This window comes from Vidua macroura, chromosome 1 (genome assembly GCF_024509145.1).
Source record: "Vidua macroura isolate BioBank_ID:100142 chromosome 1, ASM2450914v1, whole genome shotgun sequence".
Classification (NCBI taxonomy): domain Eukaryota; kingdom Metazoa; phylum Chordata; class Aves; order Passeriformes; family Viduidae; genus Vidua; species Vidua macroura.
The window spans coordinates 6,107,011-6,126,682 of NC_071571.1; the positions used below are offsets into that span (position 1 = coordinate 6,107,011).

General features: G+C 41.3%; 1 protein-coding gene across 4 annotated transcripts in view; it reads right to left on the reverse strand.

Moving 5' to 3' along the window:
- Nucleotides 1–2,089: 2,089 nt before the first annotated feature.
- XYLB (xylulokinase) overlaps nucleotides 2,090–19,672 on the reverse strand; it is an 83,523-nt gene continuing 65,940 nt past the window's right edge. Inside the window, exons 16-19 of one of the 4 annotated variants that reach the window (XM_053995042.1) lie at nucleotides 17,295–17,353; nucleotides 12,981–13,068; nucleotides 10,089–10,183; nucleotides 2,090–2,373 (exon numbers count right to left, since the gene is read on the reverse strand). In XM_053995042.1, the coding sequence (XP_053851017.1) occupies nucleotides 2,290–2,373; nucleotides 10,089–10,183; nucleotides 12,981–13,068; nucleotides 17,295–17,353 (326 nt within the window). In that variant the 3' untranslated portion in view covers nucleotides 2,090–2,289. Of the gene's footprint in view, nucleotides 2,374–4,244; nucleotides 4,385–10,088; nucleotides 10,184–12,980; nucleotides 13,069–17,294; nucleotides 17,354–19,672 lie in introns of those variants that run through there. The other 3 variants (XM_053995051.1, XM_053995062.1, XM_053995067.1) reach the window with 3 other exon arrangements.

The following is a 19,672-nucleotide window of genomic DNA, read 5'->3' on the forward strand; positions in this document are numbered from 1 at the left end:
GTAAATGAATATTAGGAGGAAGACTTCCCTTTGGTCATCAAGGGTCTGGAGAATCTCTCTTATGAGGAAAGGGTGAGGAGCTGGGGCTGTTCAGCCTTGACATAGGCCAGGCTCTCCTCAGTGGCACCCAGCAATGGGACAAGAGGAACGAGCAGAAACTGATGCCCAGAAAATTCCACCTGAACATGAGGAAGAAACTCTTTACTGGGCAGTGACCAAGCACTGGAACAGATCACTCAGAGAGGGTGTAGAGTCTCCCTCACTGGAGATATTCCAGAGCCATCTGGACACAATCCTGTGCTGTGTGCTTTGGGTTAACCCTCTTGGAGCAGGGAGGTGGGACCAGATGAGCCCTGTGGCCCCTTCCAACCTGACCCATTCTTTGGTTGTGACCTCTCCAAACCCCTTCCCTGTGTGGTTAACTTTGACATCAAACCAACCAGTAACCTGGCAGAACTTCAGGCTAATGATGATGGCAATGCTGCTTAAGCTAGCAGGCATTGTTTAACTTGCATTAATTAATCCTTCTGCATTTCTCTACAGTCTTGCTCAATGACAAAGCAACTGCTGACAGTGGAGGCCTGCAAGAAGTATTATATGTTTTAGCACTGTACCTTTGGACCCAGATTAATAAGCACATAAAAGAGATAGATGTGTATTTCTAATGCCACCTTTTAAAGCAATTGCTTAAAAGAAGCCTGCTTTAGCAACTCAGAAATGTAATTCTTGACCTTCCTGAGTAATCATGCTAATAGCAGGAGAAGTTGTGATTATTCAGTCGTGAAAAAAAAAAAAAAAAAGGTACTGTTTGTACTCAAAAGTGGAGCAATTAAATATAAAAGAGAGACCAAAGGAGGACTGTGAGTATTCCCTGGCCACTTCAGAGATGAGTCATGGCATGGGGTTCCCACTCTCAACAGGATGTGGCAGGGACAGGGAGAGTGCTCCTATGCCTCCATAATGTGAAGAATATGAATTTGAGTCATCAGCTCCAGCAGGGGCACAATCCAGCTCCCAGTCAATAAAGAGATCCTCTACTCTCTACAATTCCCTGGCTTATTCCCAAGACACATTACAGCTTCTACAGGAAGGGAAGAAAGGCTTCAGTCACTTTCATTAAACAATCTTCTTTATTCCCAAGAGAAATTTTATCCTAAGGGAAAGATACCAGCTCCACAGAATGCAATAAAGCGTTCCCACTTGCACAGGGAAGTTCATTCAAATTCTGCAACTTGCACACATCTTTGCAGAAAGATCTCCTGGCTCACATTTTCTAAGATTTTCTCAGCTAGAAGCTACTTAATCTGGACTAAAACATTTGAAGTGAAACAGTAGCAACAGAGCAAGACAATCAAGCTGTTCTATTCAAGATCTCCAAGAAAGAAATGGGATATTGGGAGTGTAAGAAAAAAAAATTATCTTCCCGCCCTGTCAAGAGCAGAGCATAACACAGAATTTCACTGCCATGACAAAGAGGAGAAAGAGAGAGAGTAACCCCAAGCTGGTGTGCAGATGGACTGACTCTGCTTTCTGAAGCAGAAAGGAGGTGTATGAATCTTCCCATGTTTGGTCTCTTATTTTCTTTTTTACAAAACTGGTGTCAAGTCAAACATTGCACAGTGGTGTCTGTATCACATAAGATCTCTCCACAATCTATAAACCCCTGCCATATCATGTGTTATCACACAACACGTTTTCCATAGTATCATGTGACAAGAATTTCCCTTCTCAGAGGATCCCAGGGAGTCTTTAAAGACTTTAATCAGCCTCCTCCACATATTAAAGAAAGATGAGATTAAGTCAGTGTGCTTATGCTTTCTGTGTAGGCAAAGATGTAAACATCTCCGAGTTACAGATGAACAGAAAGATAGTCTCAAAACATTTAAGCAAGAGAAACTGAGGAATTAAGACAACTTTGCTAGACAGGTATGCAGAGGCTGGCATGCCAAACACATGGAATCAAAGCTGACAGAGGTGGGTAGAGTGACTCACATACACAAGGAACTTGACTTTGTTATCCAGCTCTTCCGAAACAGCAAGCACAGTCTGAAAAGTACCTAAGAAAAATTGAGGCCACAACCACACAGAGCAATATGATGCTTTTTTAATCAGGTTTTCAATCACAATGTAATTTTTTCCCCACCAACACACTCAAACACAGACATTTAAAAATTATTTGTCTACAAAGAGGAACAAAATGATTTAAACAGCTCCAGTAAATTCTGAGCAAATCTCTTCTGATCTTCTCCTTGGGAGTCCGCTCAGACAACATATAAATTTTATTTGCTTCTATTTCACAAGACAAGAAGAGGCTGGGTTGTAGATAACCTTCTGTTCAAGCTCAGCATATCTTTTCAGAAGTGGACGATAGAGCTAAAAAGGAAAAAGAAATAAATACATCTCGTTGAAAAATTAGATTTTTTAATTACTCTGCAGTTAAAAAGTATCTTCAGACATGAAAAATGCAGCATCTTCACAGGTTTGGGCTGGTTTTTCCCTAATTTGCCCATGAAAGTGCTGCAGAGTTTTCCCTCTTTAAATGTCACAGTTCTTTTTACCATCACCTTTACAGCTTAATTTTATGACACGCACAGGTTGTTCTTATTGTGACTGGGTTCTTGCTATAAGCAGAAGCCATTACTTCCAGCAGAAGCAGCTCAGCTAAAGTCACCTCTCCCAGTGTGACATGCCCCCTCAGTAATAGCTGTGCTAATCACCCAGGCAGAACTCCTGTCCTTGCCTCCCTCCACTGCCCCAGGATGGATCACTGCCTGTCCCCTCCTCCTCAGCCTCACTAATCACCCCACTGCACCCTCCAGCACAGTCAGATAGGTCCTCCTTGGCCAATGTGCTGGCCAGGGCCTTCTAAAATGCACTTCACACTCCCTCTCAGACTCCTGTACCTGTTTGAGCTGCTTCTCTAATACACACCTTTCACAGCCACAACCTTGTCCATCCACAGTCTGCCCCATGGCCATGTTCCTTGCTCCCCAGGCCCACAGGGACAAATGCAGACCCAGCTTCTATCCAGAGCTACACCAAGTATCTGAGTAGCTTGTTTGTATTTTCCTAGCTAGAATTTTCCAGGAGTTTTTAGGTACGGTATTGTTACAACCATAAAAAGAAGAATCAAGACTCAAATGTGTTCAAAACCCCAGACTCAGACACATCCAGCACATTCAGGTATGGGTGAGATCCATGATATGAGAAACCCTGAATAAATCTCTGCTCTGGCTCCAACCAAAAACTGTACTTCTAGATCTTAGAGATGCACCTTTCTCCTTATCTCCTCCCTCTGGTGTTTACTGTCCCTCTAATAAAATCAGTGCTGTGACAAGCCATACCAGGACAGCTTTGCACATTTGCTGGCTCCAGCACAAAGAAGGGAATGCCAGGAGCCAGTGCAGGGTCTGGTACAGGCTTGAGCAGTCCCTAGGAGGATGCCATAAGGTCATATCCCTGCCACAGTGAATCCTAGAGGCTGCCAGTCTGGTCTAAGAGCCCTCTGTACTGACTCATAATCAGGGCAGCCTCACTCCTGGCTCCAGGTTCAGAGAGGTTATAGAGCCATAATGAATCATACCCAGCAAACTGAATTACTGCTCTCATCAGTAAGAGAGATCTAGCATTTCAATGTCCTTTTCAGGACAGCCAACAACAGTGTGTGTACATGCATGAAAAATTCAGGAGGAAAAAATGTTTCAGGTGTAAACTATGGGGATGTAGTAGGAGAGCAGCTTCTTCTGGGGCAGGTCTCTGCACAGTCCTGCAGTAGCCTCAGTGTCTGTAACAGCCCCATTTTCCCAGATTAAAAAAAAAAAAAGAAAAGAAAAAAAAGGAAATCACAGAGTTTTCTCATCTAGGAAATAAAAAATGGTGGGTTTTTGTTTTCTCTTTCAAATGATGGCAAAATACCCAGTTTTTATGTTTCCCTTCTGCTGAATGATAGTTTAAGATAGACAGTGAAAATTGGATTTATCTCTTCATTCCCATTTCCACCTTCCACAATAGCAGGTGGAAGTGACTTAATGGACACATTCTGCAGATGGATCTAGCTTTGACCAACTCCTTCCTTTTTACAAACCAGATGTTATAGAAATTAAAGTTTCATTTCTACATTTCTATAACAGATTAAGTATACGAAGGGGTAGAAGAGAAGGAGCATCCACAGCAAGTGGAAAGAGACACTGTTCATTAGCCAAGACATCAGAAAATGGTTTTTAAAGCCAACTCACAGTGAGTCTTACAGTGTCTTTCTCTGATTAAAGCAGAGAGTCCTACTCACTCCTGCCTCTGCAACAGATTCATTCAGCGACCTCAGGTCAGGCATTTAGCATGTGTGTGCCCCAGCTCCTCTTCTCCACAGGACAGTGATACTGAGATCCTGGAGGTTTATGCAGATTTATGGGGTTAGGAAATAAAATGCCCCACTATTATGAAATGTCACATTACTCAGCATGGTATTTTTAACTAACTACATGAGGGCCTGGAGGGCTCAGAGAACTACATATATATATTCTTTTCATGTTCCCAAAGAACATGAAAATATTGCTCCCATTTCTGGTAAATATGCACATCAGAGTAAACAAAACATTGAGCAGGCAACTATGGATATAGTGGGAGTATCAGTATTTCAAACAAAACCAGCTCCTCTATTACAGCATCTGTAATGAAGACTGGCTATTTCTTACTTCACTATTCTGTAAATTTGATAAGTGCTTAGTGCTGCTCAGCAAAGATTCAGCACAGCAAAGCTGCATTGGTAAGTGAGCTCAGGCACTGAGAAAGCAGGCCCCATATTATTTGCCCATCAGTATTTTTACAAAATACACACAATGCATTTACCAGAAGGCTGGGAAGTATTGTTAATACATCACTCTAAATTAAAATGTGTCAAAATAAATGAACAACTACATTTACTGACACAGTTTCTTTTCCTGTTTATTGGACTTAAGCACTTAGTTTGCTAATTGAGAAAATTCAGGCATTTGCAATAAGCTTCTTGGCCATTAGTCTAAATGAATCCTGCATTACGGACCACATGGACAAAAAAAAATGCAAACAAATAGTTAAGAATATTTCCTGTACTCTATTCCTGTTCTTTGGGGTAAAAAGCTGCACAGCTCAGAGGGATAAGCAAAGCCTTAAATTCTTCCTCCTCAGGGAATTTGGCTGAAATACCACCAGTACATCATAGCTGATAAGTGCAGCAGTACCACAGGCTTTTCACAAGCAGTATTTTTCATGCCAGCTGAGGTTTGGGGCTGGGGCAGCGCAGCTCCCATGAAACACAGAGAGGAAAAGCCAAACAGCACCAACCCAGAGCACGGCCTGAGTGTGCACCCTGGTGTGTCTGTGGAAGGTGATTCTCTACATCTGTCATGACTGAAGTGCCTCCACAGAACCTTGGGCAACTCCTCCTGTGCAATTCTGGGAGTCTCTTTCCTGAGGCAATTATATAGATGTATTTTTATAATTGAGGTCCAAAGGGAATAAAGGACTCTCAGTAATGCATGAAAACCCAAGGACATAAATCCCCTCTCTGTCATAGCCTCAAACCTAATCTATCAAACCATGATATTTAATAAAAGTAATTACATGTATCACAACACAAACCTCATTATTGTCCATAATTTAATTGTCCTTGCTTAATTATGGTCCTTTTTCCAGCTTATCTTTATAGCCTACTCCACAACATTGACAGTACTCTGACTGTTTCATTTACAAACCCTAAACTTCTCTCCTGGGACAATTTGGTCACATTCTGACAGTCCCACAACTAAAGAAAATGCTAATGATTATAATGATACATTATAACAGGGAATAATTTAAGTTGTCCTCTCTGAAAAATGCAATTGTACAATGCTACCTTGTTCTCTAGAACAAATCAAATGTGTTATCCTGTTACTACATCTCACCACATTACCAGCCTATGCACTCAACTGGGCTTTTACTGTTTAGATTGTCCCTGCCACCTTCTAAGAGCAAAAGCAGCTACAAATTATTACTACAAGTGACAATCCACATGGATCCTCCTATCTCTTGCAATGCTCTGTTAGCCAATCACTGGAGCAATTCAAAATTTACAAATCACAAAGATGATGCTGATGATTATCTAATTTTAATCTATCGATCTGAGTACATTTAATCTACCCTGAATAGATTAAAATGAATCAGTCTCTCACAAACACTTGCTACTTTTGATAGATTCCCTTTTTTTAAAAGCAAAGTCAAATTACTCATAGAGATTTACTTAAGAAATCAAGGGTTGTTTTATTTTTCAAATCATAGCAGTTGTTCACTGTTCTTAACAGAGAAAGAATACTCATAAAGCAGAAACAATAAAACAGTGTTCTGAAATACTCTCAAGACTTCTCCAAGGAACCACACCTGCAACAATTACATTCTTTACTTCAGATCTCCATTCTGCAAGCCTATCTTAATCAGTTTAAAAAAAAATTATTGGCTACACAAATCAGCTTAATCAAACTTCTATCAATACCTATTATATTTTTGTGGTTGTATTATTATTACCTACTTTGCACTAAATAACCAACCTAAACCAATTCTAGAAAACAACCGCCCCCCTCCAAAATCTAACTCAACAAAATATAATTATTTTAAATCAATAAATAGGTCATTATAACCTTCCTGGGTAATAGGGTCACTTCTATAAATCCACCCACTTACAAGGCAATTCACCAAAGTCAAGAAAATTTGTTAGGTTTACGTTTTCCCTTCCTGAATTTTTGCAAGATTAATACATCTCAGCAGAGTCAATAATGCAATCAAAAATCACACATCCAGAGGTAGTGAGCTGCTCTATGCCTTCTCCCTACAAAAGCCCACAGGACAATATCACAACCAATCTGGCACTCTGTCACACAGCTTGCATAAACACAAGTGACCAACTCCCAGACAATCATGTTCTCTCTCGTGTTTTATTTTTGCTTAATTAACCAACTAGCCAACCATCCCTGTTTTAATAGATTACAAAAATAGATCTGAATTCTAATGCTAAAATAACAGATTATTTCTGTCTGTTAACATCTATTTATTGCTCTAGAATCTCCTGGTTATTTTTGTCATGCTTAGTGGCTCTTATTAACCATTTTCCTCAGGGAAGAGAGGAGGCCCCAAAGAGGTGAAATGACTCTTTAATTTTTGCTATTCTGAAAAAAAAAAAAGGAAGAAGGATTCATCAGATTAATCCCCAGATGACTGACTTGAGCTAGTCTGGTTGAGTGAGTGACCAAAGACTACCACCACAGTGCTTCCCCCCAGACACCTCATGACCTGTTTGGGTATTGACAGAATTAGAAACAAGCTCAGATTAATACCCTTTTCCTACAAAAATACTGGGAAATCAGGTTCAGCTAAGAGACTTGGGGTCATACCCACAGAGAAGGATTCATCCTCTTTGAAATGGTCTCTTCAAGGCACCATGGTCTGCTGCAGGACAAAGTCACATTGTTGCCAGGCAAGTTGGAACTTTTGAGACTTCAGTTTCCACTAACTACTGATTCATCGCCCACCACAAGCTCTGTGTTCCCCATCTTGTGACTTTATTCCATTTTACCTGCCCATCAGTTTAATTGAACAAGAAGAGCTGCTTTGTGTGCCCTGCCCTTGCTTTTTAAAATCACATTCATTATCACAAATGGTCCCTCAGAAATCAAAGAAATGCTTTTTGCATTTTTGGTTCCTGGAAACCCCTGCTGTGGGCATAGGCCTTGGCAAGGAAGGAGAAGCTACATCAAACTGTCCCATCTGACCTCTGTCTACAGGAGGTTTTCCTCTCTCCAATGATCTAACACATTGTCTCCAACCTATACCAGGAAGAAAGGATGAAACCAGAGCAGATTGCTGTGTTATGACCTGTTTTTTCTCCACCCTGCCAAGATCTAGCTGTAGCTGTCCAAAAAATGTAAAGAAGTGGTTGGGGGAATTTCACATTGGTGAGCCAGACTCTTTCAGAAGAGCTCCTCAGCAAGACAGGACTTAACCTCGGGATGACTTTGAAGTTTATAAAAAGAACTATCATTTAAGTGAAAGGCTCTAACCTCAACAGAATGAAATTGGATGGACAGGGAGATGCAGCTCTGTATGAAACAGAATCAAACTGACTCGTTGCATTATGAATTTTTACTGCAGTGTTCATGCTAGCACACTGTATTACTGACAGGCCCTCTGGCTTTCTGCAGTTTCACAGCCATGAAACTAGCCAGGGAATCCACCATCAACTGCGAAATTATAAGGCAGGAAGAAAAAAGAAATGGTGTGGAATATGTAATTGCAAGAAGCTGATTTTAATGAAATGAAGCTGGAAAGCTAAGCTAAAGAGCAGGAATGGTTATTCCTTCCCATGCTGTTTGGCCACTGCCTCTCTGTCATTCATTCCTATCTACTGGGGCAACAATTCACTACTGTACATCATTTAAAACCAATAAAAAAGATGTGCAAGGAGAGCCAGGTCTAACCATGTGGAAAAGGAAAGTATTGAGAAGGAGATAATTAACTCTTTTAGCTTCCAGGCCATTTTATGCAGAGAGCAAAATAGAAAGAGGTAGCTGCATTCCCCAGTGATCTCTCCAGTCAGGTTTGCTTGGCCCCTGCAGGGGTACAAGGTGCTTGCAAGGCCCCTGTGAGTGACAGCTGTATTCTCTGCCCTTGAGTTTTATAGCTGAAGCAGCACCCAGGGGTCAAAAGCAGGTCTCTGAGCACTCCCCACCTCCACCCCAGCCAGGCTGGGAGCTTTTCAGCACACAGCATTTTGGGGGGGAACAGGGCAGCCACGTGAGGTTGAATCAGACACCAGGGAGCTGCTCCTGTGGTGTGTTCCCTGCTGAGAGCTTCAGCTGCAACACACGTGGCACAGGCCACTGCTGTTAATTATTTTATCTTTTAAAATGAGGGGGGAAGGTTGAGTAAATGAGATCAGATCAATCAAGTTTAAATTATTCAATGTCTTAATATTTCTGAAGGGGACTTCTATTCGATTACTGAGCTCCTCCATCTCAGTTAATAATTAAATAATACGCTGGCAGGCACAATGCAGCATGATCATTTCTATTATTACTCATCATGATATCTGGTGCTCTTCTGCACATGTAGCTGGGAGTTAGTAGTTTTGGCAGATCATTAATTTCCCAGTTTAAATAAAAGCTTTAAAACCTTGTTGCCTGTAGTTAGGCCACTTCCAAATCTTGTAAATGGTGGAGTAAGGCTGTGCTGATGTAAAAGAAGCTTTTGCACAGCTGAAGACCTTGGTGAGATTCACCTTTGTTATTTAAACATGTGTTCTCCAGGAATCTTGCTATATTGTATTGTTTATTTATTACTGCGCATTATATTTCAAAAGCTGTCATAAACTAAAGCCTTTGGCTGGGAGTGAGACGTGCAGGGCTGCACTGGAGAGCCTGAGGCAATGATTCCTTCCTTGGTTTTACAAGGGCTGGAATCACATGGTTACCAACAATGACTATCTCTTCTGCTTTGCCTACGTGGGCCATAAAGCACAAGCCTCACCTTCAGACGTGCCGAAATTCACAGGATGGGCACAGAACCAAAGATCTGTGCCTGCTGAATCCTCCCAGCTGCCATGGTTTCCAGGCAGGAGCTACCAGTGATTATATACAATTGCTGACCACTGTTTACAGACAGGAAGGATTTTTGGAGATGTTTTCCAAGGAGCCAGAAGGCACAATCACCACCCTTTTTTCCATGCTGCTTTGCTGCAAACTAGTTCAGGTTATTTTGTTAAGATTATCAGTTACAACCTGACTGACCTGTATCTAAATTCAATCTATTTTATAACTTTTTCTGTCCCTTAAGGAAGATATTTTGCTGTTTGGTCACACCTTGTTAGGAAAATTTATTCTCACAGACCTGGATGGTGGGATCAGATTATTGCATCATTACAACACCAAATACCTCTCAAAATCAAATCTGTCTTTACAGCAAGGAATAAGAATCATATAACCAAGTGTTTCCTAAACTAATCTATTTTACCAGAAGAATTAGCAAACCACTACATTTTGAAGCAGGCAGGAAATGAAAAGGAAAAAGGTATTGCCAAACTTGCTCACCTCCTCAGCCCCTGGGGTGGGTGTAACAGCCAATCTGGGCTCCGGTGCTAATTTCACAACATCAGCCAAGGACACATTCCTCTCAGCTACAAGCCCTGCAATGAGAATCACAATCCTGATCAATGCGAAAAAACACCATGAGGGATGTGCCTTGACTCCCTGGCAAATTAATACATTATATTGATCTTCCTTGGTCAGGTCAGCATTCAGGATTGAAGGATAAATGGCAGAAGATTTTACATTCCTATGAGTTAGCCTGGGAAGTGGGGACTCTGTGATTGAGTTTTTGCCAATCACTCAATTCGTACCCTGGGGAACAGGTAAGCAGCAGAAATGCTACTCAACAATATCAGTAATTATTTATGGTTACAACAGTAAACACCAGTGAAAATACGTGGGAGCAAGGGATTCAAGGACAAAATGTAACTAAACAAAAATGAAGAGAAATGAAAACACTTTCAAGAAAATATGCTACAAATTATTAAATATATTTATATGTAAGGAAGAAGAATAATAGGGGAGTTCTGCTACCACAGCATTTTGCTTTGTGAGCAAATCACAGCATTTCAGGAGTTCCCTGCACACCTGCTAAGAACCCCAGGCTAACTGTGAAACACCCCAGGTGCACATTGTAATATTATTAAAGAGCCCTTGCCATCAGTATTTCATTTATATTAGCAAGTCCTCAGTTTTCCTCAATTCCTTTGCCTGGCCAAGAGTGAGGCAGCTGAAAGCATCAATCAAAAATGCCATTTAGGAACACACACAGCAAACCCCCCGGGGCTTGGCTGGCAGAGGACGTGAGCCCAGGAGTCCCTCCATCAGCACAGCATCCGAAATCCTCGCTCAAACGCTCTGTCAGCCAAGCCTCCACATCTCATATGCCAAGCTGGCAGAGGGAATACACATCTCCCACACACACAAAATATCTGCACAAACTTTAATGGTGGCTCCACGTTTCACATGCATTCAAGGACAAGGAGTTTGCCTGCAGCATTAGGTGCTGGGAGGCTTCTGAAGCAGAAGGCAAAGTTAGAGTATAAAGAAAAAGAATTTGGAAACTCAACCCACAAGGTGCAAAAATGGCTTCAAATATAAGATAATCCAAGTGTTCGCACTGTCCTGCAAAAGCCTACTTGGCTTGACAGAACCCTTGTGCCTTTTCTGGAAATAAAGAGGAAAGAATGCTGTGTGCATTAAACACACCAATTCAGGTTTTGGTTGTACAATTTTCTGTGCTGTTTTCAAATGCAAGAGATCGTGTAGTCTTTAGATGCTATAATGTGACAGCAGAATTTGCTTCTAAAATTAAAACTTGGCTGATTTCTTCTGATGGCTGGTGCTATCTTTTCCATGTTTGTTGCAATCCCATGGTCTTACATGAACTTGTAGAAAAGTTACCCATGTCTTAAGGCCCAAATCCTAAAGATTCAAATTAAAAATACTGAGGCTAACTGAAGTTGACCTAAACAAGGACTTCCACACTCCTTGAATTGTTCAGTTGTAAGATATTAGAAACCACTTTAAAATACATGGATAAAAATTCATGGTTGGGATTCAAGTCTTAAATAGCTGATGGCCCACCCTTAACACACACCCACATGCATTAATAGATATGAGTTAATTAACATGTAAACCCTGGGGCTTGGACTGTTATGTTACAGTGAGTGATGTAGTACAGTGAGCAAGATGACTGGTGAACCCAAGATTCATGCTTTTACAAGAGAACCTGCATGGAGCCCAGGACACCTTGCATATCTTTCAACTTGATGTTTAAAAGCTGGAAGATAAATATAGGTTTAATATTGGCCAGCAGTATTATAGGTCTTGTCCCTGCCCTCATTGATCTTCTTTGCTTGGATCAACCTTTTGTTTGGTTTGGTCATTTCAGCAACCCAGTTTACAGCCCAGCCCACAAACTGGGGCAGCAGGCTGCACCAGCACCTTCAGTTGGCTGTATTCGTCCATGGAGGCAGCAACTCAACATGTGAAGGTCCTAGACCTTCCCTGGACAGTACCAGCACTTCCCAAACCCCATCCCTTAGTTGAGAAGCAGCCACCAGGCTTGGAATTACAATGTAAATTATATTCTCTGGCCTAATCCGAGTGTACTAAGAGCAAAAAATCCCTCTTTGACCTGTGTGACCTCCAGTCAGATGTGCACAGCTTTACTCCCCCCTCATGCCCAGTACATTAATCCCAAGTATTAACCAAGTGAAATTAAATTCCCTGACTGCTCACAAGCATCTCCTGGCAGCCTTACTGTGGGAATTTAGGGCATCCCTGTGGCTGCCCTGGAAGGTCTGGGACCCTGGCAGGGGGTCAGGAGCCTCCCTGTACAGAGCCCCGAGAGACAATGGCTCTGATCTCTGTCCATGGAAAAGAGTTTTCAATCTTACAGGATGAATTACAAGCTCTGAGTGTTTGATATAAGTAGTAATTAGTGTGGCACAGGTGCAAAAGTAGAATTTTAGGATTCCACATAAGGGGTTCAAAGGGGGCAAGATGGAGGAAAATTTGGTGTGCCTTGTCCTTTTTCTTCTTCTTCATGCCCTCCATGTTTCACTGTGCTGTTGGCATTTTTCTGCTGGTTTAGGCTGGGGACACACTGTTCAACGTGGGTGATAGATATTGGCACGTTATTGTAAATATAGCACACGTAGTTTCTAGTCTAAAATGTTTGTAACATCCCACTGAGGGGCAGAGCCCTGCACGCTGCCCTGCAGGACAGACCTGCTGCAGGTCAGAGAAAATATTTTAGATAAGAAGAAATAAACAACCTTGAAAACCAGCACAGACGAATTGCAACTCCTTCTTTGGCAGCGGGGCTGAAAGACAGAGACTTTCTACAATCTCAGGAGCATCTAAATATCTCAGATCCCAACACCTTACCATGGATTGCTCTGTAAGCACTCCCCAGACAGGCAGAGTTGGCCGTGTCGATGGTGAACACGGGCGCGTTGAACACGTCAGACAGGACCTGAGGAGCATCAAAGCATCCATGAAACACAAAGGGAAAAGAAATCCTTCATCACTGCTCAGGAAAACAAGCAGCTGTCCCAAGCCCCAGCCAAGCACTCAGGAACCCATGGACGAAGCACTGTAGGCAACAATAAGGCCTGAACTTGTCACACCACAGGGTATTGGTAATTCTGAGCTGCAGATGTAACTCTAGCCAGGAAATAAAGTCTCATTTCTCTCCAGATCTCTTGGTTACAGTTCAGAGGAGCCCTGGTTGAAGCATCATTCCTCAAAAGCTCACACAATCAGCCCATGCTCAAGACTTATGCCAGGGCAAGGACACCTGCTCAGGAAGCCACGACTGGAGCCTGTTTGCTTCCATCATGTTAAGGCTGATTCAAGTGGGAAGGAAAGACAGAAGAACCAGTCATGGCTCCTCAGCTCTAAACTTGGATAAAAATAAACCTTCAGCAATATGAAGGCCTGCTAAACCTTTCTTCTTCATCTCCACCATTCCCATCCTATTAGGATCAGCAGGGAGAATGACACAGGAGCTGATTACATAGTCTCTAAATTTACCAGTTTTCCTGTTTTTAAGGGAACTTTAGCTATGAAGATGTATCGAGACATTTGGCTTGAGTAATACAAATAAAACTTTACAGGCAAAGAAATTATTATGTTATCCAACAGATACTAAAATTATTCAACCACACATCATTCTGCATTGAAATCAACACCATCAGCACCTCACATCCACTGAGTACCACTACGTCTGCTCATCCCCACAGTTTAGTTTCAGAAAAACAATACAGAATGGGAAAAATTAAGACATATTTGGATAGGGGCATAGGAGCTTTAATATCTCCTTTCCAAAAACACTGTCAACAAATGCTTTCCATTTTGGTTTCATTACTTCTAGGACTGCAAGTGCCCCTCAGGCTGAGCACCGCAAGAACCAGGAAACAATTCAGATATAACCTGTGCTGGTTTTATTACTTTTGCCAAAGGGAAGAGTGTCTCACCTGACTTAAATCCATGCAATTGAGTCTAAAATAAAGCCAGAATGTCCAGCATTCCAAACTGTTTGGATTAGTGCAAGGCAACTCTGATCCTGGAATTTATAAACCTGCTGTGGTTATAATTTCTTAGTCATCTTTTATGAAGCCCCAGGGCTTCAGAAAAGATGACTAAGAAATTCAATCCAGGTCACCTATAGAAATATAGTACATGGAATTTCATAAAGGATTTTTCTTTCTCTGAAATTTTGTGGAGAATCTTCAAATGAAAACCTTTGAAAATCACTGATTTTCACAATTTAAATGAAAGTGGCTGTTTGCTAACTAGAACCCAGTGGAAGCCTGAGCTTATACACTTAAAACTGTCTTCTGGTAAGACAGAAAAGTCAGGATTGGCTAATTTCATTTGCAAGCAAGCACTGAGCAGCACATGAGCTTCAGTGCTAGAGAACAAATGAAAAATAGATCATGGTCATCTATTAAAAAGTACTCTGGAAATTGTAAGGTCACAGAGCTCTAGTCCCACTGCCCATCCTACCAGCCAATGCTACCATTTTGTTTCAACACATTCCCCATCTACATCTTCACCTCATCCCCAGCAGCCATTTCTTGTCTTAAGTTTAAATTGTACAATCTTTTGGGCAATTTTTTTTTTTTCATCTCTGAGGAGCCTCACACAATGCAGCTCTACTCTATACTGATTGCTAAGAAGTGCTGTAATACTAAAAGTAACATTTTAACAATGTAACAAATAACATTTTTTACCACAATTATAAAATAAAAATTATTTGAAGTGCATATGTTTGGTAAGTCATTTGGAACTGTGGTATGTCTCACAAATTATTTCAAAAGAAACTGTTAGAGGTTCTACTGCTTAAGAAAATTCACTGTGTTCCATGTGGTCATTAATCAAGCACCACATATGTTATAAAAAGCTTCCTGGAACTATACAGAAAGCTGCCCTACTAAATTTTTTTTAACACATTTTCCTAAGTTGTCTCCTCTGTGGTGTAAAATATAGGAGTTCCTGAACGTTGATTAATTAAATGATAGTCTTTTGTAGCCCTGGAACAAATTATCCAAAATTGACCATGATAAGGGTAGAAGCTGTTATTCTTTATGCAACTGATATGGTTTCTGAGGTTTAGATTAAATTAAAAAGAAAGATCCAATTAACCAGTGATTGAATTAAGTGAATGACACTGTATTGATCATATTATTTTAGGGCACTTCTAATGAGTTTTAAAACCAGCTGAATTGTTATACGTGAAGAGCAAGCGCCCCAGCCACCACTTTCCCAACTCCATGATTTTTCAGCTGTGTATGTTACCAAATTATGTATTTTAAGAACATTTGTTTCTCTGCCTTCATTGCACAGCAAGGAGATCCTCCTGGCACCCAAACTGGAAATACAGCTTTAAAAACAAACTCATCTGTGAACCCAATCTTTTCTGATGTACCCTTAGCAGAATTACTCCTGTAAGGACCAATGTTTTAAGCAATTAGCCAATCAGTTAATTTTCCAATGTCACATTCTTAGGCAAAGTAACCAAAGCAAATGAAGAGAAGTGACATCTGCAGGCAAAACATGCCAAATTTGCTTCTCCCCAATCAGCTGTACAAGCAGCAGTTACACACACACGTGGTTTAGATGCCTTAGGAGAAAACAGCTTTTTGCTTTTTGGCTCTTCGACCTCCATTTAATCCAGCTCAGGTTTTGTGGAGCAGACAATTGACTGCAATTGTCAAAGAGAATGGTGTGCAGCTGAGGCTGGCCTCGACCCTCTGGAGCAGATTGGAATCTCCAGAAAACATTTCACCCTGTGTTCGCTCAGTGAAAGATGAGCAATGCGACGGTTGACTCTCACAATTAAAAGGCAAATATTATGTGTAAGTTTTATAGATTTACAGTTATGTTTTACCCCTCCTTGCATTGTTATCACAGGGTGACCTGGGTGGTCAGGGAATTTGGGAGGGTCAGCTTGTTACTATGGCAGCAGCTGACCTCCAATCAAGATGCAAGAAAGTGATTTCCACCACTGGACAGCAAAGGAGGAGTCGACTGTCAAGACTTTGGGAGGGGCTAAAGGGTTAAAAGGTGGAACATCCATTGTGTGGACGAGCAAATGGTGGGAAAAAATCCTTTGCTCCCAGCATTGTATTGTTTTCTCCATTCAGTCTTCTGTTGTATTTTTGGGTAGGTTTTAATAAACCTTTTAAATTTTTGGAAGTATCATTTCTCGCAGCTATCACCAGTGATAAGACCTGGCCCAAGATTAGGACTTCTGGCGTACACATCTACCTCCAGGTCAGTGTTGGAGCCTGTGGTTAAAGGGGAGTTTGTCAAGGCAGCCCCTGGAGCCCAGAAAGCTCCTGGGATCACCCAGAAGGAGACATTACATTTGTTCAGTTCAAGCACCATCCGCTTTCCTCTGCGCTGCAGCAGACGGGATCTCCCCCGACTGTTACAGGGTTGACAGATCCTACCCAGACATCACAGCACAGATGAGTGGATCTGGGCAGGATGAATCCCAAGCCAGATGTCTCGCTCTGCGCTGTCAAAGCCAGGTGAGAGGCCTCTCACCATTTGTGAGCGAGGCTTTGCCAAGTCTCAGTGGGCAGAAGCAGAGAGCACACGCTTCTCTGTTCTCCACAAGATGGGTGAAGGATCTTACCCAGGCTGGGTGTGCAGCAGCAGCAAAAGAGGTTGGGAACAAGCAACAATCCTACAAAAGTGTAGCCTCCTCCCAGCAAATGATGTGATGCTAAGTAACACAAAGGCAAGGGGCTGAGGTTTGTATGAGGGTGTTTGTTTTTGTTATGTTTTTTCAGTGTTTGACACCAGCATAATTCCCCTTCAGTTGAAAGAAATCAATGGTTCAACTTTGACCTGAATGAATAAAAAAACCACCTCAGGTATTACATAAGAAGTTTCTTTGTGATTTCTTTGCTAATTGATTTAAGTGATGAGACCTAGAAATCACCAGTGCTTCAGATACACATTCATAAAACCAGTCAAGTGTGAAAAAAGCTCTAAGTTCAATGTAAAATTAGCACTGGGCTAAAGGTTTTCACACTAAACCTGAAGAAAAACCCCAAAGACCTGCAGCAGATTCACAATTCCATATCCACACCTTCCTGTGCAGCTGCAGTGATTTGGATTCAGTACAGCAAAATAAAAATGGAGATGTAACTGCAAGCTCAGTTCAGGACTTAATTTTCTACTTACCTGTAAGATCTTTTTATTGTGGGATGCACCACCAGTAGCCAAAATCCTTGTTCTGGGCACTGCAATGCAATAAAAAGTACAAATCAGACTGACAGTGCATATGGTCAAGATTTGTGCTACTGAACCAAGTACAGTGAGAACAAGGAGGTGGGAGTCAGGGTTCTCTCTCTGTACCTCTAATTTACCTGCTGTAAAAAAGGAGATAACACTAATTACCCACTTTTCCAAGGCACATTAGAGCACTTCCTTAGAAGAGGCAACATAAATATTGCAGATCTATTATTATTATAGTGCTATCAATGTCAGGGAGATTTGCAAAGGAGATACAGAGTAAGAAAGGCAGTGTTATTATAATACAGCTTTGGTTTGAGGTCAGATTGGTTTGGCTCATAGCTGTATATATACAAACTGACAGATAACCTTTAAAATCAGCAGTATTTTCCAAACTTATCTCCTCATGACGTTCACAGTCGGAGTTCACTGAAACCTGGGCAATCCCTATGCGCTTGAATGACAAGGAAGTGTGTCAAAAGGCAATTAGAGATGGTCTAAATCACTCCACTAAAATAAAAAAAAATCTGAATCTTCATCCAATGCAAACCCACAGCTTTGGGGGAGTTAAAAAATATATCCTGTGTTCTTTAGGTTTAAAGAAACCCATGCTTTCTTCTACATTCCTGAATGTCTGCCTCACCAATTATTTGTGTGCGTGCTCCTCAGGAGCACGGCGTGCAACAAGCCACACACAGCTATCCATAATCACAATGCAGCAAGGCACTACAAACATAAATAGTCCAAATGTTCTCACTGAAGTTCTTCAAAGGCTTAAAACAAAATAAATGCATAAACACTTTGATATCATACATTAAAAAAAAAAAAAATCTAAACACTTAATCACCCTGATTTATGACAATAATACATGATACCATCATGTGTACCCTCCCAAAAGGGAAATTTCACTGTGGTTATTGTTTTGTTATCTTAACTTCCTTTTAAATAAAAGCTAAAGATAATTTATTTCTCACAAGGCAATGTTGGGCAACTTACATTGATGCCCTAAATAACTTATTGTCATTTATCCTTTCAAGTATCTTAATGACAAAAGCCCCAAAGACAGAAATAATCAGAAGATGCAGCTCACCACACCATTTCCAGACCCCCATCTGGGTGCTCAGGTGGAGCCCAAGACCCAGACAAAGCATTGCATAGGGACCCTATTTTACTGATAAATTTAATTTTATTTTCCTCTTTGGAGGATATTCAGTGATGCACAAATTGGGTTTTAAAAGCCATTAGGATCTCTGTCAATGTCAGTAAACAAATAAAACAAACAGCAGAGTGATTCCTCAGGGAAAACAAGTTTCAATTATACCAACACAGAGTGACAGATTCCTGCCAAGATTATCACAACAACATAATAGCACAGAAACCAGCAAAAAATAACTAGTAAGCCTCTGTTCCTAGAAATCAAACCACACTCTAAATTTTTTGCCTGGTAGTCACAATTCTGTCTTGCTAAACCTTGTTGAGAATATAAGTTCTTCCAGAGCTACCACATCCAACATGAAAACGCCACATTGCAGGGACAGACAGCAGGACAGGATGAGAAATAAACACACTGGCTACACTTCCCAGCAGCTCAAACCAAAGAATAAGTAAGGCTTGCTCTCCAGTGCCTCTGGAAAGGGACAGAACCCTCTGCTGGGCACCCACCATCAGGAAAGAGCAGTGGGCAACATGAAAGTGCCAAAGCCAAACAGCAACCACCCCTGAGAGCAGCAAACACAGCTCAGCTCAGCTGCTTCCTGCACTGCCATCTGCACAGCAGCTCTGTCTCGGGGCTCCTGCCCCAAATGTTTCTATTTGAAATCCAGGAATGGATGGGAGACTTACTCCTTGCTAGGTCAGCACCTTCAGGTTTTGGCTACATTATAAATTCATGCCATCACTGTAATTCAAGCCACTTCTATATCAGTAAGTTATCAGAAACAGGGGCAAATTTACAGTACATTTGCTACTTAACACAGACCCCACACAAGCAAGCATTTACCCCACTATCAGTTGAGTTAGGGGTCTTCCAAGAGGCCAAGCCAGATCTCAAGTCTAAATTGTTTAACATGCTGCTATCTGCACACCCACATTAATCCAGACTAATTCTTTTGCAGCAAAATACTAAGAATTATTTCAGAATATACTTGATAAAAGAGAGTAACTTAATTTACACTGTGAAGTTTCTAACATTAGACAGACAGCTCATGTTCTAAATTGGATCCACTCATGAGTACAAACACCCACAGACACACAGTAAAAGCACCCAAAAATCTATGCTGCAGCTACATGAAGGGCAGAACCATTCATTCTCCTCCTCTTTGAGTCAA